This window comes from Sorghum bicolor, chromosome 1 (genome assembly GCF_000003195.3).
Source record: "Sorghum bicolor cultivar BTx623 chromosome 1, Sorghum_bicolor_NCBIv3, whole genome shotgun sequence".
Classification (NCBI taxonomy): Eukaryota; Viridiplantae; Streptophyta; class Magnoliopsida; order Poales; family Poaceae; genus Sorghum; species Sorghum bicolor.
In genome coordinates this window covers 53083914-53109335 of record NC_012870.2, presented here as the reverse complement: position 1 = coordinate 53109335, position 25422 = coordinate 53083914, and the positions used below count along the sequence as shown (strand labels likewise).

Here is a 25422-nt window from a genome sequence, read left to right as displayed (position 1 = left end):
TCGTGGCTTTTATAGATATATATATATATGTTTTCATTTAGACACATAGTAGAAAAAACGTATTAAGGCCTTGTTTAGTTCTCCAAAAATTTTACAAAATTTTTTAAATTCCTCATCACATCGAATCTTTAGAGGTATACATAGAGTATTAACTATAGACGAAAATAAAAACTAATTGCACAGTTTAGTCGGAATTGACGAGACGAATCTTTTAAGCCTAATTAGTCCATAATTGAACAATATTTATCAAATACAAACAAAATGCTACGATGTCGATTTTCTAAAATTTTTTAGAACTAAACAAGGCCAAAACCAACAAAACATCAAGAAGTATATTTTATTGATGAGACCTAAAGTATATTTTATTGATGAGACCTATGCGCTAGGGTGTAGGAAACCGAGGTTGCAGCAATTGTTTAAAGTTTTGCAAAAAAGTTGGAACAAATAATTTATAGGGTCTGTCATATAGAACTTTTTAACAGATAACAGAAGTACAAGGATGAGGACAGATAATATGAATCTCCACAACCAGATTACACTAACATCTTATAACACAAGAAATTGACAGCCACAGGCTTCAAATTCCAAAATCCACACAGTTGGGCACGCTTTTGCTTTCTTTTGAGAATTTCCCAACATGGAAGAACATAACTGACAGGCACTATGCAGCTGACACTAATTCATACAAAGAACCAACTTCGAAATCATCATTGTATTGTATCAGTATAAAGCTGCAGGGAAATCTCAATGCTGCAATCAAGCCTCATTCATGTGATTCACCAGCCTGGTGATACTGGTAGTCACCTTCCTCGTATGCCTCACCTTCCTCAGGGCCTTCTGGTTCAGCATTGTTTGGCTGCATCTGATAGTTGGCTTCCATTTTACCATACGAGTCAACACGATAATACTCGTGCTCATGCCGCTTTGAGTGTTCAGTTTCATGCCTACGCCCATCTTGACCATAACCATATGCATCATGACCTTTGTGTTGCTCATACTGACCATAGCCATAATCCTGCCCATAACTAGACAGATTTTTGTCATGCTTTGTCCCACCATTGCCATAGTCTGCATCCCTCTCATGCATGTGACCACGTTCACGTTCATGGGTGCGCTCATAATCTCTTTCACCACGGTCCCTGCCTCTCTCACGATGGCGATCATGAGAGCGAGCATGGTCCCTTTCACGGTCCCGACCACGATCCCTGTCCCTGTCACGACGATCACGGTCACGGTCACGGCCATGGTCCCTTTCGCGGTCCTTTCCTCTCTCCCTGTCCCGAGTCCTCTCACGGTCTCTATGGTGATGCTTCTCATCCCGTGAATCTCTATCACGAGTCCGGTCATGCGAACGTTCACGGGTTCTCTCTTCACGCTCTCTTTCATGTACCCTTTCACGAGACTTTTCACGATCCCTTTGAGCGAAAATAATTGCAGAAAGAAGCAATTAATAAGCATCAAAACTATGACATTAATGCAACAATCCTTTTAATTTGGCATGGCTTACCTATCGGCACGACGATCATCCCTCCTAGGCTCTTCTGATCTAGGGCGTCCACCATGTTGTTGCCCCCTGATAATAAGATATGCAAGTGTTAACATAAATGTAGCAACTTTCAACATCAACAATGATGTGTCATGTGTCAATGTATCAGATGGTACAGAAGGCTTCATACAGAAAAGCATATCAAAGACAAAAGGAACAAAAACATGTAGAAGCAAAGCAAACACATATGCATTAGTGATAAGTTTGACTCCAGTGCCTCTTTCTAAAAGCAATAACTTTCTACAGGTGATCAAAATGAGAAAACACATGTACCTAGTGGAATCCTTTTTGTCAGCATCAGCACCACCCATCCTGCTTGATCCCAACCCACCACCCAATCTCCTGGGACGCCAATTTGGAACAGTTCTACCACGCTCAACATCAACTAATACCCTCTTGTTGTCCACTTTTCTCCCATCTGCTTGCTTGTAAGCACCTGGTGGGAACCCAAGTTAACAGAGAAAATGTAAGTTATAAGGAGAGTGAAAAATAAACCAAATGGGAAATTTGCAACAAAAATAAGAGAACCTTACTTTTCATGTCACGTGTGTGCACATACTCTATGAATGCATATCCTCTAGGTTTACTTGTATCTTTCTCAGTTACAAGACGAACCTGCAAAGATCAAATATAGTAATCAAATAATATTCAATAAGAAAGTTCCACCGAACTTAAGAATATGATATATATTAGTTGTAATTGTGTTTTCTGTTCTTTTTATTTTTAGCATATTTTATGGTGCACGACAGACAGGCATAAAGCCTAAAACAGCCATGCTAACCTTGCACATGTAGAGCTTCGACACGAGGAGTGAAATCCGGCACAGATCAACACAGTTGGAGGAAAAGCGCTGTCTGGCCGATTGGCATTCGTTGGGAAATAAATTGGATATCCCCTTACCAGGGAATTTTACTAAAGAAAAAGGGTGTACGATAGAACTAAATACTATACCAAGTTGCCCTCCATCGGTGAAATTTGTTCAGCCTTCGTTTACCAAACGAACAGAATTGATAACAAAGTTAACAGAAAGGTGATAATACCAAGTGAGTGATGTATACCCCTTATGGACAAAATCGACGGATCTTCGACTCTAGGAGTTGAGAGATGCAATTAGTGCTGTGTCAGGGTGTCGATTGCTCCAGAAAACCAGAATTTGGTAGCAGTGCTAGCTTTAATAGCTAAACTGAAGGAACTATAAATACTATACTCACCAGCAAAAGTGCAAAACTACCCAATTAAGCCTACATACCATAGAAAATCCCTGTCTACAGACAAGCTGCTTTTGAAAAATACAAAGTGATCTATGTAAATTTGTGCCACTGTCAGCTTTTTTCAAGCTTGTTTACCCAAGTTGACCAATATGGTAGATGCAAATTTGTGGAATGAGTTAACAACTCAACCATTTACTGCATTTGTTAGAAGCAATTGGCTCTTCTCCTCAAGAAATTTCTTGATGACAACAAAAAAAGTACTAGGAAATAGAGAACCTGGGCCACAGACAGGTGCAGCCATAGTTACCTGTTTACGCATATTTGTGTTCCCAGATGCCTTGTCGCTAATTGGTTGTACCAACCATGCACATATTAAAATGGCTTTCCAATGATTCAGAGCAAAAGACTAACAAAATTACCATCGAGCATACAAATGACTGAACACTATATATTTTTTTCATTTGAAATGTATTCCATCTAAGCCCCGAAAGGTATAAAGATAGCTTAAAAAGAGACTCTGTAGAGTTTTAGACCATCTGTGTTCACAGAGATGATTGATATTTCCTTAGTTTAGCACAATACAACTGACAAGATTCACTCCACATACCCCTCCCCACGAAATTTTCTTTTCTGATGTTTAAATACCCTTAACTAGCTAACATTTTACACCATTGTGTTGAACTGTATAAAACTACTGAAAACATTTTATTCTAGAACCAATTTCATAACTAAGTATTCAAGTAAAATGAAGTACAGAGAAATGGTCAAATTCACAGCTCAAAAAAACCATAAAAGATGTCATGGGATACATTCAAGAGCAAACACTAAATACCTGTGCACGAAACAGAGCAAATAAGTTGTTGGCTCCAAAAAACCAAAGTTCAACTAAAAAATTGATGCTAAGTTTACCAAAAATGACTAGAAAATTGAAACAGAGTTCCCAGTTTCTTTGAAAGCATTTCCAATTAAGTTTTCAGAAACCAGAAAGAAAATGAAGTGCAACTTTTGATTCTAGATATGAAATGGAGCAACAGAGTGATTATAAGGACCCCTGGTGTCGCAAACACTTGTCGGAGGAGCTTAAAAGGAAGCCATAAACTAATGAGAGGCAACCTTTCCACAGTTTTGGCCAATGATTGTTTGCATTTTAGAATAACTAAAAAAACCTTACCAAAGTGCAATAACTTCACCTGCACAGGAATTTACCACATTACTTACCCATTTAATAGGACCATAACCTTCAAACTCCCGTTTGATCCTCTGCTCAGACGTCTCATAGTTCTGCAACAATGGCAAAGCCAATTATCTTGGTGTTCCAAAGATAACTTGCCATCTAATTTTTATGAGTACAGACTAAGGAATGTGCCAATGATTTCAAGCAAAGTTACTTACAAGTCTAGCAACAAAGAGTGTTTTGTATGGGTCTCCAGTAGCATTGGGGTCACTTTGTGGGTCATCTGCATAAAACCAAATCAGAACAATGATGTTATTGCATCCATCATTTTAAAAGAATTGGGATGACATCATGCGTTAAGTAAGAACTTACACTTCTGAAGCTCTTCAGCAATCTTAGCTGCACCTTGCTCGAGCTTATTATTGCGAATCCTAGCCTTCTTCTCAGCCTATACAGAGCATATATAATAATCAGGTACAAGATAAAATAAAATTGTAAAAGGGTACAACAATGTTATGATATGCCCGAAAATGGAGAAAGAATGATTTAGGCCCATGTGATCTCAGCAGAAAGAAGTGCGACAGTGCCTTCACACAGTTGGATGCATGATATCATCTCAAATCTCAAAACATTAAAATATCTGGGACATATTCAAACCATGCATGCTTTTGTAGCAGAAGCAACTACCAAAGTTGACCGGCAATGCCCTAAATATCATGTGCTACAAGCTGGTTTCGGAAGCTACTGTTTCAACAAGATTCAATCTTTTATTATAACAAAATACATGACACACCATACAGTTGGGCACTTGCAAGGCTGCATAGCATAATTCGGCTACCTCAGAAACCCAAGCACAAAATCTGATTAGAGAGAAAAACTGTACAAATATAATAGCAGGCACACCTAGGATACTCAGCATATTATAGACAAAAACATACCCTGGTCTCACACTTAGGCACCGGCGGAGCATACTCTGGATCCTCGCTCTTAGCAAAGTGTGACACAAACTGTGCCATCCCTGCATCCAAATCAGTAGCCACATCAGTCAGTCAGTGAGCAAACCCTTGAAAACATCTAACAGACAATCTCATGATCCGTCGACTCACCGGTGTAGGCCGGCAATTTGCGCTTCTCCAACGGGGGCTTGTACTCGAGCGGCGGCCGCGGTTCAAAGAGCTTGAGCAGGTTGGGCGTGAGCCCCGTCGGGTGGATCTGCCCCATCTGCGAGCGAAGCGAAATCAAAGGATCAGAGGCGAATGAGGCAGCTAGGGTTAGGGTTTAGCGGGGGGTAGAGGAGGGGATCGGTGGCTTACGAGCTTGAGCTGCTGGACGTTAGTGCGCTGGCCCTGGCCCCTGGTGCGGGAGTCCGGGTTGCCCCGCATCTGCCCCCCGCCGTGGCCATAGTCGCCCATCGTCGACGCCGGCGAAGAAGGAGGCGCCGGCTCGATAGAGGTGCGAGGCGGAGAGATGTGGGCGTTCGTGGATGACGGTTAGAATAGGGACAAAATATTCACTATAAACCACGTTTCGGTGCAAATCCTTTGTCAAATCATATTTACGAGTTTTTAAAAAAAAATTGAAACTGTGTACGCAGGGGGCTTTGGGTCCGGCCGTTCGGACGGAATTCTTGGTAGCAGTTTTCCCGCCGAGCCTGTGATTGTTTCACGTCGAGACGTGCTGCCGCACACCCAATTTATTGAGTTGGACCCGTTTAGACTGTTTTTTAACTTTTTAAGCGTGTGGAGAGTTGATGCTGACACCTGACTCACAATCCACCTCACTCAACAGCCTAGTTCACGCATGCACGTATACTTCCAACAAACTAAAAAAAGTCATAACTCCAAAACTAAAAATCCAAATTAAATTTCGATTTCACCATCAGATTTCTTAAATTCAAAACAAGATCCCACATGAATATATTTAGACAAAAATTTATTAACGAGCATTTCTCTTATGAAGATAGAACATTTTTTATTGAGTAGAGACAATGTTCCAGATTTAAGGAACATTCCCTCTTCATACGGAAAAGTATTTTCGGTTTAGAAAAACAGTATTTTTCAAACAGTAGACAATGTTCTAGGTTCAAAAAAAATAATGTTCCGTCTATATAAGAAGAATGTTCTCAGTTTACGTTCATAAAATTAGTATTGTAATATACGTAAAAATACATAAAAAATACATAATACAAATAGAGATCAATAAAATTCAGAGCAAAGCATAAGGAAAAAATAAAAATACATAGTAGAGAAAATTAAAAAAAATACCATATGGGTACTTTTCAAAACATTCTAAAATATATTATAGGACATCACATGTGAACGAAGTGGACATCACATGTGAACGAAGTGAACATCACTCAATACAATATAGAACATCACAAGAAACATAATAGAACAACACATGTATACTACATGAACATCACAGAATACATCATATAACATTATTATATATTATGTGAACATCACATGTGTACTATGCGAATATCACAAAAAACATCATAAAACATCACATCTATACCACGTGAATATAAAAAAAATATAAGAGAACATCACATTTGTAACACATGAGTATCATATAAAATATCGTAGAACATCGCATGTATACTACATGAACATCAAAAAAATATCACAGAACACGATATTATAATCATGTGGTTATAAAAAAACATAGTAGAATATCACATCTATACTATATGAGTATAGAAAATAGAAAAATTAAATATAAAACATAATTAAGTAAGATAAAATCACAAAAAAAGATATATACAAAACCTAAAGAGAAAAGAGAAAATAGGAAATAAAAAATAATGTAAGGTCACACCAAACAAAAAGTAAGCAAAAAAATAAATTAAAAAAATAAAATAAAAAATAGTCAAAAAATAATGGAAAAGAAAATAAAAATAAGTTGAAGCTATAAAAAGGAAATAAGAAAAATAAAAGAAACGAAACGAAAAGAAAAAGAAAATAAAGAAAAAATACCAAGAAAATAGAAAAGAAACAAAAACAAAAGAAAATAAACAGGCAGGAGTGAAAAATAAAGGAAATAAAGTAAGAAAAAAGAAAAGAAAAAAGGAAAGAAAAAAAGAAAAAAGAAACATACGTACTTACCTGGAAAATCGTCGCGTGTGTATGTGGACCACGCCTGCCTACTCACGTCCTTATGCGAGACGTTCGGACGGGAAGAATCCCAGTGTACCCCAAGGGTCTTCCCTTGCTAAATTTTAGCTAGCTAAAATTATTTTAGCTACTCTTATAGGTGGCTAATAGAACTAAACTATTTTAATTCCTTTTAGTCAATGTATTTAGAACTTTAATTACTAAAGTGATTAAAGTTTAGTTAGCTAAAATTTAGTAGGAGGAGGCCTAATAATGTACCTGTGCATTATCACAAAATTTAAAATTCAAACTCATTTTTAAAAAAATTATATAAAAATAATAAATTTCATTTACATATGCACTAAAGGATAAATTTTGTCCTCAAATGCATATGCAAATGAAATTTATTATTTTTATACGCATTTTTGCTAATAATAAATTTCATTTACATATGCACTAAAGAATAAATTTTGTCCTCAAATGCATATGCAAATGAAATTTATTATTTTTATACGCATTTTTGCTAAAGGAGTTTGAATCTTAAATTTTGTGACAATGCACATATAAATTTTTTGAAAACTCCTAAGTATAGTTTTAATGTGGTTTGCACTCAATATTTTGCCTAGAATAGGTATACGTGATGTTGGGTTTTTTTAGATGTTGTAGGTGGCTAGCTAGCTTCCTTGATTTGGGCCTATGGTCTAGGCTTTGGGGGGCTGCAAAGAAGATAATGGTAGAAAATAGATCCGGCTACCTGACGAAAGCATATAGGAATGCCAAATAGGGATGGCTAGGGAGTTGACAGTGTGGCGCTACATATTCCACCATGGAATCACTAAAAAAGAGTCTATGAAGTTTTTTTATACTCTTATAACTCTAGATGTATTTTCTCAAGCAGAATGGGTGTAGCTGAACCTATTTGATTTAAAAAATATGAAGTGTAGCAGTCTCAAATATCCCATTAGTTCGGTGTAGGAGCCGTAGAACGGGAGCCAACACGAATGACTGAAGGTTCGACGATAAAAACAAAAGCTAAAAATAAAAAACAAAAGTTCAGTTCAGTGCTTGATTTTTGGTAAAAAAAAAAGTACCTAGCTCAACGTGAAAGTACCCTTGTTACACAAACCCCAAATAAAAGAGTCATCTCCACTTGTAAGGTTTCCTGAAATTATTTTGGTCAACAAATTAAGTCAATCATATAGATTAGAGTCAACCAAGGCGGTGTAGAGCTTAAGGTATGTGATATTGTAGCATCTTTTCTCCTCTCAATTTTATAGAGGGCGGGCTATGCACCACTAAAGGATTCGTCACCTATCCGAGTATCCTATCAAAATCTAGATCAAGACCAATCACAAACACAGAAGTGACCATATGCAAGGAGTTAATCCTTGAACTTCGTATAAGACACAAAAAAAATGTAAATCTGCTGGTTGTGGGTAAGAGTTTTATTGAACAAGTACGTCCTTTTAATAAGGTTTGCCAAACACCCTTTTCATTAGTAAGTTTAAACAGTCATTTGGTCCAAAGGCGTTTATTTTGGATATCCAAATTTTGGATCCCCAATCCTCCAAATTCTTAAGGCCTACGAAGAATACTCCACTTAGTGGGTCTATATTTGTTTTTATCACATTGCCAAAAGAATTTGGACAGTAATAGTCTAACTTTTTTAACACACCCATGTGATCATCGAAGAAGGAGAGCATGTATATGCCTAGACTAGTTAAAAACTGAATTAATCAACACTATAGTCTAGCTCTCCAGCTAATAAGAGTTTACCTTTCCACTACCCAGTTTTTTCTAAAATTTTTCCTATATGACCAACTAATCCTTGTTCAAAAGCTTGTATCATGCATGGGGATACCAAAGTATCTAAAGGGGTGGAGAGGTTTTGCCCCGCTAGGAGTTGAAACTTTATCAAACACAGCTTCAAACTCTATTTAATAAACTACCAAAATCAACTTGACTGGTTTCCATGGACAGATCTTGCCAAAGTCGTAATTCTCTCATCTAGGATTCAAATTAACATTGTATATATGCATTTTGATTTTCTCATTGAAAAGACACAATGATGAAATCCAATTCATAATTTGACAGTCACAAGGAAGCCATATGCCGTTTTTTCTAGAACATCTAGGATTTGCTAATTTTTGTGTTAGAACTACTGTAATTACACAATTCCCCAATTTTGGCAAAGCTATAATGTCACATAGAAGTCATTTTGACTTTTTGAGAAAGCAATTAGGGCATCTCTAGCAGTTTGGTAAAACCAACTCCCTATCTTAATATTTTTAGTAAAAAGAGAAAAAAGCTTCCTTCAGCAGTTTGGTAAATATAGCTCCTTAAAAATAGAAAGTTGTCAAATATCCTCCTCAACTCATAAATTTCCAAAGTCAAGAGAACTTCGTATCTCTCCTTGGACCTATTTTCACGCCATTTCTCGTACAGTCCTCTAGTGCGACCGCCACTGGTATGTACTGGCCTCCATGGCCGCCGCTCTATAGGTCAACGCTATCACTCCATGCTTGTCTCCGCAGGTGTTATTGATCTTTGGTTTGAAAGCACGACATGCTACTTTCACATGTGCATAGCCTGCTATCTTTATATATGTTCATCGCTTGTATTGGTCGGAAGCTTGGATGCTAGGCACGCCTTGTTGGTCGTACAGAGCTAGTGCTCGCGTCAGTGTGGTGCCAATAAAAGATGTAGTTTTTTTTTATTTTTTTATGAACAACATAATAAACCAAAAAATCATTAAATGTAGGCCCTATTATAACTTTTAGAAAGTTATTATAGGAGAATGTTGGAGAACAATAAAAATTAAGGTTTCTATTTCTTTTGTTAACTTGCTAAATTGATTAGTTTAGCAAGTAAATTATATCAAACTTCTAGAGACCCTCTTAGGTCGGTTTTCCTAGAACATTCGGGATTGGTTAATTTTGGTGCGAACATTGTTGTAAGGCCTTGTTTAATTTTAAAAAATTTGTAAAATGTGCATTGTAGTATTTTCGTTTGTATTTGATAAATATTATTGAATTATGAACTAATTAGACTCAAAAGATTCGTCTCGCAAATTATAGTTAAACTATGTAATTAGTTATTTATTTTATCTATATTTAATACTACATTTATATGTCATAAGATTTGATGTGTCGGAGAATGTGAAAAAATTAAAAAAAAATTTATGAACTAAACAAGGCCTTACCTGTAAGGGAGCGTATCCTGTGCAACCATTGTTCGTGTGCAACCTTTGCAACATCTAACCACAGTCCTAAGATCTCCATCCGATGGCCAGATTAAGAGGTGGGTAATTTTAACACTTAAACCCCTCCACCATTACATTTGCTAACAAAAAAAAAATCCCCTAATCCTTCCCCAGGAGCCCGTCTGTACGCTGTTTCCCACGTCGTTTACTCACATACCCCTCGTACGTTGCCGCCGCTCGAGACCTGGAGGACCTGGAGGACGCCGTCGCCATGGATAGCCACCTGGAATTCGAATCCGCCGTCGTCCTGGATCGTGATGCCGCCGCCAGTGCAGGTATGGGTACGTCCGTACTGCGTCTCATTCTGCGTATGGTTTAATACGTACAGGTGTGGTGCATGTCTATACCCTAAACCCTACGTATGGTTTAATACGTACAGGTGTAGGCATGGACTCTGTTGCCGGCGCGGCCATAGAGATCGACGACGTCACCACCATGGATATCGCCACTGGTTCTGTGTCCATTGAGGCCATCGACGCAGGACTTGGAGCCTACCTTGAACATCCACGCACACCACGGACAGAATATTCGCCGAGTGTAGCAGTAAGGCCTTGTTCAGTTCCCAAATTTTCCAAAAAAATTTCAAGATTCCCCATCACATCGAATCTTTAGACATATGCATGGAGCATTTAATATAGACAAAAATAAAATTTAATTACACATTTTGCCTATAATTTACGAGATTAATATTTTGAGCCTAATTAGCCTATGATTGGATAAAATTTGTCAAATACAAATAAAAATACTATAGTAGCCAAAACCAAAATTTTGCATGAACTAAACAAGGCCTAAGTTGCAAAGAAACGTTCAAACACAGTACTAGTTCTACTTGGTTTGTTGCTCATACATATTTTACATGTCTATAGGCAACAAGTGACACAAACAACATAAATTCTAAAGAACATTTGAAGCCAGTGGTTGGAATGATGTTTGATAGTGTCTCTGATGTTGAAAAATTCTACAAGTCGTATGCACATGAAGCTGGTTTCTCTGTTCGTATTGGTCAGCAAAGGAAGGGAGATGAGGAAATATTACTCAAGAGGTATTATTGTTCAAGACAAGGGTTCACTAAGGAGAAGGTACCTGATGCTAGTGAAGAATCTGGGAAAAAAAGAAAGGCACCGAAACAGATGGAAACTAGATGTGGTTGTCCGGCACATATTGTTGTAAAGCTTGACAGTGACAAGAAGTATCGAATAGTTTCAATGGTTGAGGATCACAGCCATGGTTTTGTTTCGCCAGATAAAAGGCATTTGCTAAGATCCAATCGTAGAGTCAGTGAGAGGGTTAAGAGTACTTTGTTCAATTGTCAGAAGGCTAGCATTGGCACCTCACAGGCATATCGACTTCTCCATGTCAGTGAGGGTGGGTTTGAGAATGTTGGTTGCACCAAGAGGGATTTACAAAATTATTATCGTGACCTCAGAACCAAAATTAAGGATGCAGATGCACAAATGTTTGTGGCACAACTTGAGCGAAAGAAGGAAGTAAATCCTGCCTTCTTTTATGAATTTGAGGTAAATGAAGAAGGACGACTTGTTCGTGTGTTTTGGGCAGATGCTTTAAGCAGAAAAAACTATAATATTTTTGGTGACGTGATTTCGGTAGATGCAACGTATACCACCAACCAGTATAACATGAAATTTGTGCCATTTACTGGAGTCAATCATCACTTGCAAAGTGTTTTCCTTGGGGCAGCGTTCTTAGCCAATGAAAAGATCGAGTCATATGTATGGTTGTTGAAGACCTTTCTTAAGGCTATGGGTGGAGTAGCACCTCATCTAATCACAACAGATGAAGATGCGAGCATGATTGCTGCTATTGCTGAGATTCTACCAAATACAGCTAATAGATTTTGCATGTGGCATATCATGGATACGGTACCTGAGAAGGTAGGACCCTCTATAAGTAAAGATCTAAATTTTTGGGTACGACTAAACAAGTGTGTTTGGCAGACCGAGAACTCAGATGATTTTGAGTCACAATGGAATTCTATCATGACAGATTATGGACTCGTGGGAAATGATTGGTTTTCTAATAGGTTTGCCATTCGTGAATCATGGATTCCGGTATCCTTTTTGGACATACCTCTAGCAGGAATGCTTAGGACTACATCACGATCGGAGAGTGCAAATTCTTTTTTTAATCGTTTCATTCATAGAAAGTTGGCTTTTGTTGAGTTCTGGCTAAGGTTTGACACAGCTTTGGAGTGCCAACGTCAAGAGGAGTTGCTAGCTGATAATACAAGTCTTCACAGCACTCCTAAATTGATGATACCATGGGGCATTGAGAAGCAATGCAGTGTGCTTTACACACATGAAGTTTTTTTCAAATTTCAGGAACAAATTCTAGCTGCAAGAGACCATTGCTTTATTCAAGGTATTTCAGAGTGTGAAGATATAAAATATTTCACAATCAACAGCCAATCTGGAAAAGAGCGAGTTGTTCAGATGAACAAGTCAAATATGTTTGGTACGTGCTCCTGTAAATTATATGAGTCCTATGGCATCCCATGTCGTCATATCATACAAGTGCTTAGAGCTGAGAAGCAAAATGAGGTACCATCGACTTATATTATGAAGAGATGGGAGAAAAAAATGTAAAAGGTTAGTTTTTACGCCTGTTTTTAATGATTTTTTTTTTGTTTTGTGTGGTTATAGTGTTGATCAGATATTTGATTTTGCAGAGAAGTGTTCTTTGACGATGAAGGCAACCTTCTTGACGAAAAGGCTAAAGATCCTATGGAGCTGGCAACGCGAAATTTTTTTTCACATTCACGAAACATGTTTGAAGATCTAGTACAAATGGCCAAGAACTCTGAACCAGCGATTGACTTTTTGTGTTCTAGTTTATTGAGCCTAGTGGAACCTCTACAAAAGATCGTTCCCGCTGCTGCAGTTAATAAGCAGGATGAGTTCGAAACATTCCTTGGTGGCAAAATTCCACATGAAGTACAAATACATCCACCAACTGATATCGTGTCCAAAGGGCGATGCAAAAGAATTACGAAGAGCAAGGAGAAGAAGGAACAAAAAAAACGGAAGTGTGGAAAATGCAAGCAAATAGTAACGGATCATGATGCACGGAATTGCCCAAATAAAGTTTATGGCTGATTGTTTCCTTTATGTCAACAAATGTAATATAAGTGAATTTTTCATTGTGTGTCAGTGAATTTTTAGCTATCGATCTGCTAGCTTTATGCTCAAAACCTTCATCTTAAGCAGCTACTGATCGTTGTACGTTACGTGCGGCCTTTTTTTTCTTGTGGTCAATATCTTTATAATTGCTCCAGGTTTGTGCATGCTACTGAATTTATGGCCACACACACACCAATTTGATAGCAACCGAGGCGTAGCTGCAGGACATGATCGCCGAGGTGGACAGCAACAACAGCGGCACCATCGACCTGTAGGAGTTCCTCGGCCTGATGGCGATGCTGGTGCAGCCCCGCTGAGAACGCTGGGGCGCTGGGGCTGCCGGTGGCGTGTTCATGCGGGACTTGAAGCAGCGGCAACGTACGAGGGGTACGTGAGTAAACGACGTGGGAAACAGCGTACAGACGGGCTCCTAGGGAAGGATTAGGGGATTTTTTTTTGTTAGCAAATGTAATGGTGGAGGGGTTTAAGTGTTAAAATTACCCACCTCTTAATCTAGCCATCGGATGGAGATCTTAGGACTATGGTTAGATGTTGCAAAGGTTGTACACGAACGATGGTTGCATAGGATACGCTCTCTACTTGTAACTGGGAGATCGTTCCACATGACATGCACACGTAATAAGTTATTATTACATACACAATAGTGCTCTCGGTACAAACACTGTTCACGAGTAAATTAAGCTAGGATCTGTTGAGGCCAGCGACGGCGAGGACCGGGCTACGCACCACAATCTTCCCAGACACCCATCTCAAACTCCCCTGCACAACAACGTCGTCCTGCCCCGCGGTTGCTTGGCCGCTCACCGTGACGCTGAACGTCTTCTTCTCTCCCGCCTCCGAGAACACCAACGTCGCCGGTGAGACCTGCACTTTCAACGACGACCCCGCCGGCACGTCCACCTTCGCCGTGTACGTGGACGCCGCCGGCCCCACGTTGGTCACCGTCCGGTTCACCGTGAACGGCGTCGTCTGCAGAGGCACGGTGATGGTCGGGTAGTTCAGCTGCGCCTCCGGCGTCCTGGGCAGCTTGGAGCAGCTCAGGCTCGCGTTCCGCACGACGGTCGCCTGGCCGCGGTCACCGAGCAGCGCGCAGAGGTAGGCGGCGTACTCCGGCACGCCGATGTCGTAGACCAGCCCGGGGTCGGCGGCTCTCGTGGGGTTCACATGTCCGGCTCCTGTCGCGTGTCCGCCGGCCTTGCCATGCTGCTCGTCCAAGATGGCGCCGCCGTTGCTGTCAGCCTCGTCGGACGTGGTGAGGATGGCTGACTTGATTGCCGCCGGCGACCAGTCTGGGTGGACGCTCCTGACGAGCGCCACCACGCCACTGATGTGCGGCGTCGCCATCGACGTGCCGGATATGATGTTGAACCTCCCGGAGCCGCCGGAGCTGCTGGAGGTGGTCTCCGTCTCGCTGAGTGCTGGTGGCCATGCTGCGAGGATGTTGAGTCCCGGAGCCAGGATGTCAGGCTTGAGCACGCCGGGGGTGACCGCGCTCGGACCCCTGCCGGAGAACGAGGCCACGGTTGGCGACGGACGGGCACCGAGCACGGTGCTGTTGAACGTGAAGAAGGCGGCGGCGGCCGAGGAACTCCTTCTCCTTGTGGATGTCGACGTCGCGTAGTGCGTGATGTTGACTCCGGCGGCGGTGCTCACTTGCACGACGCCGGGGCCGTAGTCCCGGACGACGATGGTGTAGCCACTGGTGTTGGAGTTGGTCAGCACCACGCCGGCCGCGCCGGCGCTCAGCAGGTCACGGATGTTGGACATCTCCGTCGGCAAGTCGGTGGCCTCGCAAACCAGGATCTTGCCGGCGACGATGCTGCTGCTGTTATCACCGTACAGGCAGTGGCGCCGCCGCTCGGAGAAGAGGAGAGGATATTGCTTCTTGGAGCTTTTCCCCTGAGTGAGCGCCTCCCCAGCCACGTGGTGGTGGTGCCCGTTGTTGACAAGCTCCACGTCCGCCTGGAAGGCCCGGTCCACCGAGCCGGCGGCGACGGTGAGGATCCACGGCGCGTCGTTGACGACGGACGACGGCGCGGGGCCGTTGTTGCCGGCGGCGCACACCACGACGACGCCCTTGGACACAGCGCTGAACGCGCCGACGGCGATGGGGTCGTGGTCGAACTCGAAGCTCAGGCTGCCGCCGAGCGAGATGGAGAGCACGTCCACCCCGTCCTTGATCGCCGCGTCCAGTCCGGCGAGTATGGCCGAGCTGTCGCACCCCTCCAGGACGCACACCTTGTACATGGCGACGTGCGCGCCGGGAGCGATCCCCGCCGCCGTGCCGGCGGCGAGGCCGTCTCGCGACGCGCCGTCGACGAAGTTGCCCGCCGCCGTGGACGACGTGTGCGTCCCGTGGCCGGCATCGTCGCTGACGCCGCCGCCTCCGTCGTCGCCGCCTCCGACGAACGACCTGGCGCCGATGAGCTTGTTGTTGCACCGGACCGCGGAGCCCGGGGCGCACGAGCCCTTCCACCGAGCCGGGGGCGGTGGGACGCCGTGGTCGTCGAAGGAAGGGTGCGCCGCGTGGATGCCGCTGTCGAGGAGCCCGACGATGACTCCCTTGCCGTACCCTGAGCTGTTCCAGAACCCAGCGGCGCCGGCGCCTCGCGTCAGCCCGAGGAACGCCGGCGTGTGCGTCGTCGCGAGCTGCAGCGTGCGGTCCGGGAACGCGCGCACGAACCCTGGCTTCTTGGTCACCGCGTCCAGCTCGGAGTCGGTCAGCCTCGCGGCGAAGCCGCTGAACACCGCCGTGTACGAGTGCACGAGGCGTTGCTCGCCGGAGTCCGTCAAGGTGGTCGGCAAGAAGGATTGCCAGTGATGGTGTGGGGTGTCTGTTTCGGGAGGCGGCTCGACGAGAACGATGTGGACTCGGTATCTACTAGAAGGTTCTAATTTTTGCACGTGGTGGAGCCTCGCGTTAGGGTTCACGTAGGACAGCACAGGCAAAGGAAAAGGGAGGATGGTGGAGAGGAGAAATTGCAGCAATACACACGTAAAAGATGGGGATGCCATTGTTGTTGTGCAAAGTACAAATTAATGGACAGGGAATAGAGTTTAATTTATATGCACGCAGGTCATTTGCTATTTTTAGCAAGGCATTGAGCACATGGAACCAAATTCAACAGCACAACTGTGTGCCAGACTGCCAGATGTGCCTCACACATTTTGATTAGAAAAGTGGGCAATGTTCACGGACTAGGCGTATGTGATCGAAGCACCGTACATGCATCTGCAATTATCGCGTGAATGTAGACGGGTAATTCAAACTCGTACACTGTACGTGCTTAACATTATATTTTTTGTGGGCGTAGAAAGGTAATGGAAATGTCTTAATGCTTTGATATCTAAAAAGCTGGTGCCACGGTAGAAAAGAGAACCAATGAGGCTCGAAAACAATGACTGCGTTATTTACATTTTATGAGCGTCACTACCAAAATGGTGAAGTTCTTCTAGTGTTTTTAGTTAGTAATAAAATACTACCACTAGTCAAAATACTAGGAAATCCTCACTAGGAGGTATTTACTAGAGAAAGTTTATACTAAATTTTGAATGCTAAAACACTAGGAGAACCCCACACTACTAAAAAAAAAAAATGAAAAATCTGATTGTGCGTCACATCTAGATTAGTAAATGTGCATGCCACACACACGTATTTACGGTTATGACAAGTAACTTGTAATCAATATATTCACATGATATGAAAAATAGGACATGATTATATATTGCATATGCAAATGAGTTTATACTAGCAAATATGCCTGGGTTTTGATAAATACGTATTGGAATTGGATTCCGTATTTATCATCGCTAGATACAGGTTGTCCTAACTCGTATAGATAGGGAGGTTGTCCTAACTCGTATAGATAGGGAGGTGAATTCTTATAACTATGAATTCAGGTCACATACCAGACATAAAGAGCTGCTCGTCTAGATAGGGAGGTGGAAAAAATTGATGGAGAGAAAATTTTCCTCTTCAATATTAGACTAGCAAATGTATATATGTGTTGCAAAGGAACCCAACAATATAAGAATATGACATTGTATCATCGCTAAATGTGAGTTGTTCTAATTCGTATGAACGTAGGTGAGTCTGATTCACATAGGAGAGATATGTAGGCCATGGCCCAATATGTATTAGAATCGGATTTTGTTTTCATCATTCCTAGATACGAATCCTAGCTCGTGTGAATCCACTATTCAGGAAGTTAGGGGGAGGTAGACGAAAAAAATAGATGAGAAATATTTTGTCTTTTTAATATTAGGTATAGTATAAATTGTATATATTATTAGTGTAGTGATGGTTTATATACACTTGGTTACTTGGGCTCTCGATCACTTGGTCAATCAACCACTCAGCCATGGATAATATAGTAGCCAAAAAATTATTTGTAAAACATAGAAAACTGAATGGGCTAATGGTAGAACATATGAACTCAGTCACTCAGGCCTTGTTTAGTTCACCCCGAAATCCAAAAAGTTTTCAAAATTTCCTGTCACATCGAATCTTGCAGCACGTGCATGAAGCATTAAATATATATATGAAAACAAAAACTAATTATACAGTTTGACTGTAAATCGCGAGACGAATCTTTTGACCCTAGTTAGTCTATGATTGGACAATATTTACCACAAACAAACGAAAATACTACAGTAGCGAAATACAAAATTTTTTCACATCTAAACATGGCCTCAGCTGCTTTGCCACTAGACCATCCAGTATCTCAGCCACTTAGGGACTCAGGCCTTATTAATGGTTATTAACTCTTACATCTGACCACACCAACAAGTGCAATCAAAGGATTCACAAGATGTATCACATAGATATATGGGTCCACCTAATGGCATAATCCCACCAAACTCCACCATGAAATTGCCACTGGACTGTGGAGCTACTCAATGACAAAAAAGCGAGGCCCACAAGGTGAGTGGGGACATTGGCCAACCTTTAGGGGGTTTGAGCAGGGGTCTAGTAAGGCTAAACCGCCTCAACCTACTCAAGTATCTTCCTACCTACTCCAGGAATAAATCCCAATCACTCATACACCAAGTTGGTGCATTTAAGGGTCGATCGACCCCATTATCAGCCTAAACCAACTCATTTTAGCCAACAAGTACCCGCACCATCCTAAGTCCATAAATGGAGGTTCTTAACTGACTCTCAGGTATAACAAGGAGTACTCATCCGAAGATCAAGACTAAGCCCTACCTCTATAGAGCTTAGAAAATAAGGAGAGACTAAGGGAGAGTGTAGGGAAGAGCGTTGAGTTTGTCGATATCTTCTCCAATGTGTGTCTCTACATAAGCAAGCTCTTCTTTGAGGTTCCCTGTTTTTTTATAACTCACCTCAGGTTCCAAATTATAAGGCTTTTTTATTTTTCTAAGTATATTGCTTTTATTTTATAATTGGACATAACATATATCTAACTACATATCAAATACTAGAAAAGTCAAAATATCTTATAATTTATAGAATGGACTAAGTCTTATAGAAGCAGCCATATTACAAAGAGTCTCTCGAAAGAGGATTGGAATACATCAATACCGTTGAAGGACTTCTAGACACATGCACCCACACCCACGTGTCACGAACACAATGCCACTGATGAATATGTGGCATGGGGAGCTGAACATTAGACGATCTCAATGAAATCCACCATCGTAGACGCATGGAGCTGCAAAGACGATGGCCGAATAGGAGCTACGATGATGATGGCTTTATAGGAGGCGAGCAGGGGTGAGTTGTGGCTGATCCATTTTACAAAGGGGTGAAGTTTATTTTACTGAGACACCTTGCAACCATGGCATCCACGAGGACTCGAGGAGGCACAAGTTTGATGGCGATGGTGGAGGTAACAAGGGAGCAATGAGCAGCCATCTGACGAAACTTTGAAGCACTCAAACTAGGGCCTCTTTGAAATGCAGCACATGAATTTCACAGGAGACAGTTCATTTTTCACAGGAAAAACACAAGAACGAGAAAAAAAAATTCTCACATTCCAAAGAGGCCTTGCTAAACTACTCTACTATAACTATAGGGATTTTCGAACGTCCTTTCCAGTCGCGGCTTGGTTTCAGAGAGATGAGCAGTTGCTGTTACTAGATGTTGGAGGGAGAGAGGTCTAACTGCTTCCTGGTTGTTGTAGTCAGTCACTCAGCAGTCAACAGTCGGTGATGCTACATGCATTTTGATTGTGGACATGTTATCATTGCAGCATGGCAGACCATTGATTTCCTAAGAATTCTCTGCAATTCGAATTCTATAAACCGGACTTGATTTTGATTCATTCACGGATCAGCCAACCAGCGTATATCAGCTAGTCTAGGTTGATGCTGATGTTTGTAGGATGTGGTAACTCACATGAACTTGCAGCATATGCAACTGCTCAAGAAATGGAGACATCATAAAACAGAAACAAGGGAATGCTAAATTGCTAATAGTAGCTATACTATGAAGAGGGATGACTGATTAGACATTTCATCATCATATAAACAAAAGATATCGTGAAAATCAGTCTAGCAAGCACCTACGCTGCAGATCAATCATACCATTTCGCACATCAGAATGAAAATTACACAACATATAGTACTGCCATTATAGTATTGCAATTAACCAAGGTGCTGCATAGGAGTACCATAGTAATATAGCAATTAACCCAGGTTCTCAAGAGCAGCACAAGTACACAACCAGCTAAAGCTAATACCCAGCAAAAGTACCATACTACTACCATGGCTCCAGAGTTCTCAAAGGTAGTTGAATTCTTGAATACCAAACTAACATGAGACTCTACCAATACTAGAAATCAATCGTCGGAGTCAGAAGGATCACCCACGGGGCCCTTGTTGCCACTTGGTCCAACATCCTCATGAGTGAGAACAAGTGCATTCTGGGGGTCATAAGGCCTACGCAACTTGCGGTCCTCAAGGGTGTATGATCCACCGGTGACTTCTTCAACAACTTCCCATATAAGATTCTCCCTACTATAGAGTTGTGCAGTTTGCATGCCGACCCATTCATGGTCAAACTCATAGCATTCAAGGATCAAAGGTTCAAAGTTGCTTCCTTCTAACTGCTGTCTTTCAGACCTATCAGATATCATCAGGTTATGCCGGGCATAAGCCCTATTCTGCAATTTCTTGCGGTCTGACTGTTTCATAGTTATAGTGTGGATCTGAAAAGTACAGACAGAAACAAAGGGTGTCAGTTAAGTTATATTCCTCAAGGCAAAGAAATCGTATTCCAATCTGTTGTTGCTGATATTCACTTATTTAGTCACACAGTCAAACATAGTCCAATTGTGGTCATAGCCAGATGCTGAACAATAAAGATTAACAATGCGACATGCAAACTTTTGAAGCTCTCCAGCAGACCCACCATAGGCACTCCACCAATCATCTAAATGAAAGACAATGCAAGGCATAATAAAAAAATTATAAATACTTGCAAGGAAAGAAAACCTTTGCAGTCCAGTAAAGATAGAAAGTTACACCATTCACAAATAACTAAATAGTAAAGGAAATTTTGAAATTGAATATAGATAGAAGTTTACTTACTTGGATTCTTTTTCTTGTCTTGCAGGGTTAGTAATTTCTTCCCAAAGCTATTTTCAGCCCTCTCGTATTGATCAGCTTGGTCCCTTACCTTGGCGATCAAATCATCATCATCAGCAATCATTTTCTCAATCACATCATTAAACATTTCCCGTAGACTAGAAGCATAAGCAAGGTCCTTTTCTTTGACGTCGAAAAACTTGTTTGGATTCAGAAACAAAGCAGCCCCATATAGTTTTTGCTTCATTTGATCTGCCCAATGCTGCTCAACAATGTCCATCAGTTTCTTCAGTATTCCTTGATTGCTTGCAAAAGAATCTCTGATTTTTTTCTTGGCAAGATCTAGACCTGCAAACACCTCTGGCATTGATGGCTTATCAGCATCATAGACCATCCTCAACAGAACAAGAAGTGGTTCTGAAGCTTTTGTGCAATCTTCTACTCCATTCCAAAACGTGGTATTCAACACAATTTCACGCACACTTTTTCCTGTTTCTGTTCTTGACACTTTTGACATACTCCAATCCTCATTAGTGAATAGACATTTAATTACATCTCTATGCTTGTACATCCTCTCCAAAGTGAGGAATGTCGTGGAGTGTCGAGTGGTTGCAGGTGCCACTGGATCCTTCCCATCCATCTTCTTACACAATGCATTGAGAAATTTTCCATGCCTGTAAATAAATGTGGTGACACGCTTGGCCTGTTGAATATGCTTCTTGAACTCTTGCAGCCTCCCAATGTCCTTCAACATAAGGTCCAAGCACTGGAAAGCACAGGGAGTCCAAAACAGTGTAGGAATCCTATCCATTAGAATCTTGCATGCAGCTTTAAGGTTATGGCTGTTACCAGTAACAACCTGAAGAACTTTGTCCCTGCCAACCTCGTCAATCCTTTCCTCTATCAATTCTGCCAATAAATCTGCATGATCTGTTGCATATGAAGCATCAGCAGAGCCCAAGAAGAAAACCCCCTCCACACTACCGACCATGAAAGTGAGCAAGTGAAGACGCCTCCCAGGATGGGTCCAAGAATCCACCATGAGCGTGCAACCATGCCACTCCCAGGCCCTCTCATGCTTCTTCCTCCTTTCAGACACCCAGTTCATCACCTCATCAGTGAGAGGCCCATTCAACTCCTCTTGGCTAGGGAATTCGCAGTCTGGTCCACACTGTGCAATGGTATCCATCAGAACTTTAAAGCTTCTACTGTCGATGATGCTGGGAGGAAAACCATTCTCTTGCAGGAACTTGGCGATAAGCTTGGCAAACTTTGCCTGAACTGAGCCCTCTGTTGGTGGCTCTTGGTCCGACATATTTCGCTTTAGCTGCTATCGTAAGAGATGAACTTTGGGTCAGTAATATATGGAACAAATCTTGTTAAAGGAAAATGAATTTACTTGCAAGAAAACATCTATTCATAAATTGGATGAATTGATACACTTATTAGGATATAAAATGTAGAGTCAGCTTCTGATGTTGCTATTATTGATCCCAGTTAGGTGATGTAACAATAATATTACTCAACCCCCATTTGAGCCAAAAAGAAAATCTGTGTTAAAAAAAGAAAGGTATTTTGCTTCCTGTGTCCTCCCATACAGATGTCGTGCTGGACTAATCTTGCGCAGAGACAAAAGAGTTGGATTGCTAAATATCCACATAAGAAATCATCTTATGTACATGGAGAAATATGCGTTTGTTTGCAAACAAAATCATATAAAGAAATAATCTTATTGGGTACAAAAAAGAGTTTGCTAGGTTAAAAATGGGTCAAATCTGCAGCTACCACGGCAGAGAGAGAGAGAGAGAGAGGAACTGAATATGTGCATCAAATCACAAAAAGTTTGGAGAGGAAATAATCTGAATTCAAGTGTCAGGTCTCCTTTATGTTTTTCTTATAATTTTTGTAGCCCTAGGAGATCTGGTTGCGCTTCTAATAAAGAAATCGAGATTGCAATTGGAACACTTGAACAAGTAAACAATGCGTTTGAGGCAGAGAATAAAGGTAAAATCCTGTCCATTGCACACATCTTACTATCTTAGCAATGTAAAAAAATGATCTCCTTACTGAATATTTTGCTCTTCTTTGTAGATCTAGTCATTCGAGTAAATCAACTTAGTCAAAGAAACAAGGAAATATCTAGAGCGTTTGAAAAAGAGAGGAAATATCTAGTTCATCGAATCGCAAAAAAAAAATGGAGGATAAATGCAACTTGAGTTACCTCGCAGTAAGGGCAGACGGCCCTAATCAAGACTGTGCAGAGATGGCCCCGATGTCTTAGATGCGGAGGACGGAGTGGACCAATCAAATGAACCTGATTAGTGATTTTACAGAGAAAAAAGAAGGGATTAGAAGGGGAAGAACAGATGGGGTCATGGGGAGAACGCAGGGTGAGCACTGGCGGATACAGTGGGACTCCCAGGAATACCTAACTTTTTTATACACTAAGTGTGTATATATATATATATATATATATATATATATATATATATATATATATATATATATATATATATATAATACATTAGCATTCTTATATTTAGCAAATAAATTTTTTTCTCTCATTTTTTAGTGTATCTTTGTATTCCTTTTTCCACATAGGTGCTATGTTAGCTCGATTGTCAAAATTATTCTATTTTGTTGTTTCTACAAATGAAAACCTAATTATTTATCTCCAGACCACATGCACATGCCACCAAATATTAGTACAAATCATATTTTATTTCCAAGACAAATCGGAATATGCGTATGACAACATGTATAACAAACTATTCTTTTCGTGTGAGTGAACAAGGCACGAGTGGGAGACAATTCCATAATCCTCATTCCTAAATCTCTAACCCTAGCCGACCAGGCATGACGTAGTGGCGGCACTGCCGGTTCCCATTTTCCTAAGCTCCTAGCGGCGCGGGGCGTGCAGCGCGGGCGCGGTCTCTGTCTCCATGCTACGCCTACATGGCGACCGGTGAGGGCGCCCGTCGCTCATGAGATTAGAGACAACAGTTGAGTGGTGGCCCACCAGACATCAGCAAAGAAATACCCAAGATCTAAATCCTGGCTCATAGCCAATAATATTTACTTATTTGCCTTTTGTTTTAAATTATAAGTCATTTTATTCTTAGATTAATAGTGTTTGCTATACACCTAGATAAAAAAATTATGTCTATTTACATAGTCCAAACGTCTTATAATTTAAAATAGGAGTAGCTAATGAAATTCAAAATGTACCCACATTGAATAGAAACCATGAGTGAAAAGAAATGACAGCAAGTAACAAAAGAAAATGACCTATATATATGTATCCATTTGAGATAGTACATTTGTCTAATGTAGAAAAAAAATAATGTATAAAACTATACATACAACTATATCCATTTTTTTGAGTACATACAACTATATCCATTAGTAAATTCATAGCCTTTAATTTGTGCTACAATGCATAGCGATGGAGCTGCTGGCAGTGCGCGAAATGGTGGAGTTGCGTCCGAAGGCATGCATAACATGGGATCGGAGCTGATGGAAAGCAACATGCTTAGTTGCTTACCTCCAGCGCACTCACGCAGGCTATACTGAAGTTTGGAGAGCCTAACTGCATGGACTAATTACCATAATTAGTTGTTTAACATAAGGATATACTGTAGACCAAGCAGACTGTTGGTGGTGCCTGGCCCCCTCCAGCCCCCCTTCCCTCCGCCACTGCCTCTAAACGAATTCGGTCTCGAATACGGTCGAAAAATATCCGTACCGTTTTCTCACTGCGTGCGGCCGTGCACCAAACAAGTATCCTTGCCTAGGCCTTGTTTAGTTCCCAAAATATTTTGCAAAATTTTTCATATTCCTCATCACATCGAATTTTACGGCACATGCATAGAGCACTACATATAGATAAAATAAATAACTAATTATACAGTGTATATGTAATTTACGAGATGAATCTTTTGAGCCTAGTTAGTCCATGATTGGACAATATTTATTAAATACAAACGAAAATGCTACTATTCATGTTTTGTAAATTTTTTTAAAGTTAACAAGGCCCTAGTTAGGCTAGGCTAGCCATTGCCTAGCTGAGCAAAGAAACCAAGTAGACCCACAGATAGATGCTAACCGCGAGTAGTTGTGACGGCAGCTCGTGGCGCCACGGGTTGACGACGGTTGGCCTAGGTAAAGGCCACGTCGCATAGGTTTTACAATCTTTGTATGGAATAGGATCGTTTATTACGTACTAGGTGGTTATGGTCCATGGACAACGCCTAGAGAAATAGAAATCCCCAAATCACGCGCCCCTATATCTTCTGGTAGAAACAAGGAGGCGTGAGAGCCATATAATTCTTTGAAGAAACCCTGAAAAGGCTCCGACTCCTTCAAGCTTTTTGCAAGAAGTTATTTTTTACATTCTTATTTGGTAGAGCTTCTTACAAAAAGCCC

The 25422-nt window shown here is 41.2% G+C and overlaps 4 protein-coding genes across 5 annotated transcripts; 1 reads left to right on the top strand and 3 right to left on the bottom strand.

Moving 5' to 3' along the window:
• Window positions 436–5464, bottom strand: LOC8083888 (U1 small nuclear ribonucleoprotein 70 kDa). The gene is made up of 10 exons (XM_002464757.2): window positions 5245–5464; window positions 5038–5152; window positions 4870–4949; window positions 4304–4379; window positions 4150–4214; window positions 3976–4038; window positions 2080–2161; window positions 1820–1982; window positions 1508–1573; window positions 436–1415 (listed from the first exon to the last, which is right to left on the bottom strand). Exons 1-10 carry the CDS (start codon window positions 5341–5343, stop codon window positions 764–766), a joined length of 1461 nt encoding a protein of 486 aa, XP_002464802.1. The 5' UTR covers window positions 5344–5464; the 3' UTR covers window positions 436–763.
• On the top strand, window positions 10500–12989 carry LOC8083618 (protein FAR1-RELATED SEQUENCE 5). Its single transcript, XM_021452068.1, has 6 exons — window positions 10500–10563; window positions 10668–10831; window positions 11155–12168; window positions 12244–12357; window positions 12628–12760; window positions 12949–12989. The coding sequence occupies exons 1-6, from the start codon at window positions 10500–10502 to the stop codon at window positions 12987–12989; spliced, it is 1530 nt and encodes a 509-aa protein (XP_021307743.1).
• Window positions 13972–16461, bottom strand: LOC8083617 (subtilisin-like protease SBT1.7). The gene has a single exon (XM_002464756.2). The coding sequence runs from the start codon at window positions 16459–16461 to the stop codon at window positions 14128–14130; it is 2334 nt and encodes a 777-aa protein (XP_002464801.1). The 3' UTR covers window positions 13972–14127.
• Window positions 19949–23418, bottom strand: LOC8083887. 2 transcript variants are annotated; one of them, XM_021460938.1, is made up of 4 exons: window positions 23219–23418; window positions 21001–22327; window positions 20724–20842; window positions 19949–20618 (listed from the first exon to the last, which is right to left on the bottom strand). In XM_021460938.1, exons 2-4 carry the CDS (start codon window positions 22310–22312, stop codon window positions 20250–20252), a joined length of 1800 nt encoding a protein of 599 aa, XP_021316613.1. In that variant the 5' UTR covers window positions 22313–22327; window positions 23219–23418; the 3' UTR covers window positions 19949–20249. The 2 variants fall into 2 exon arrangements, with proteins under 2 accessions (XP_021316613.1, XP_021316609.1); XM_021460934.1 differs by having other exon boundaries at window positions 21001–22324.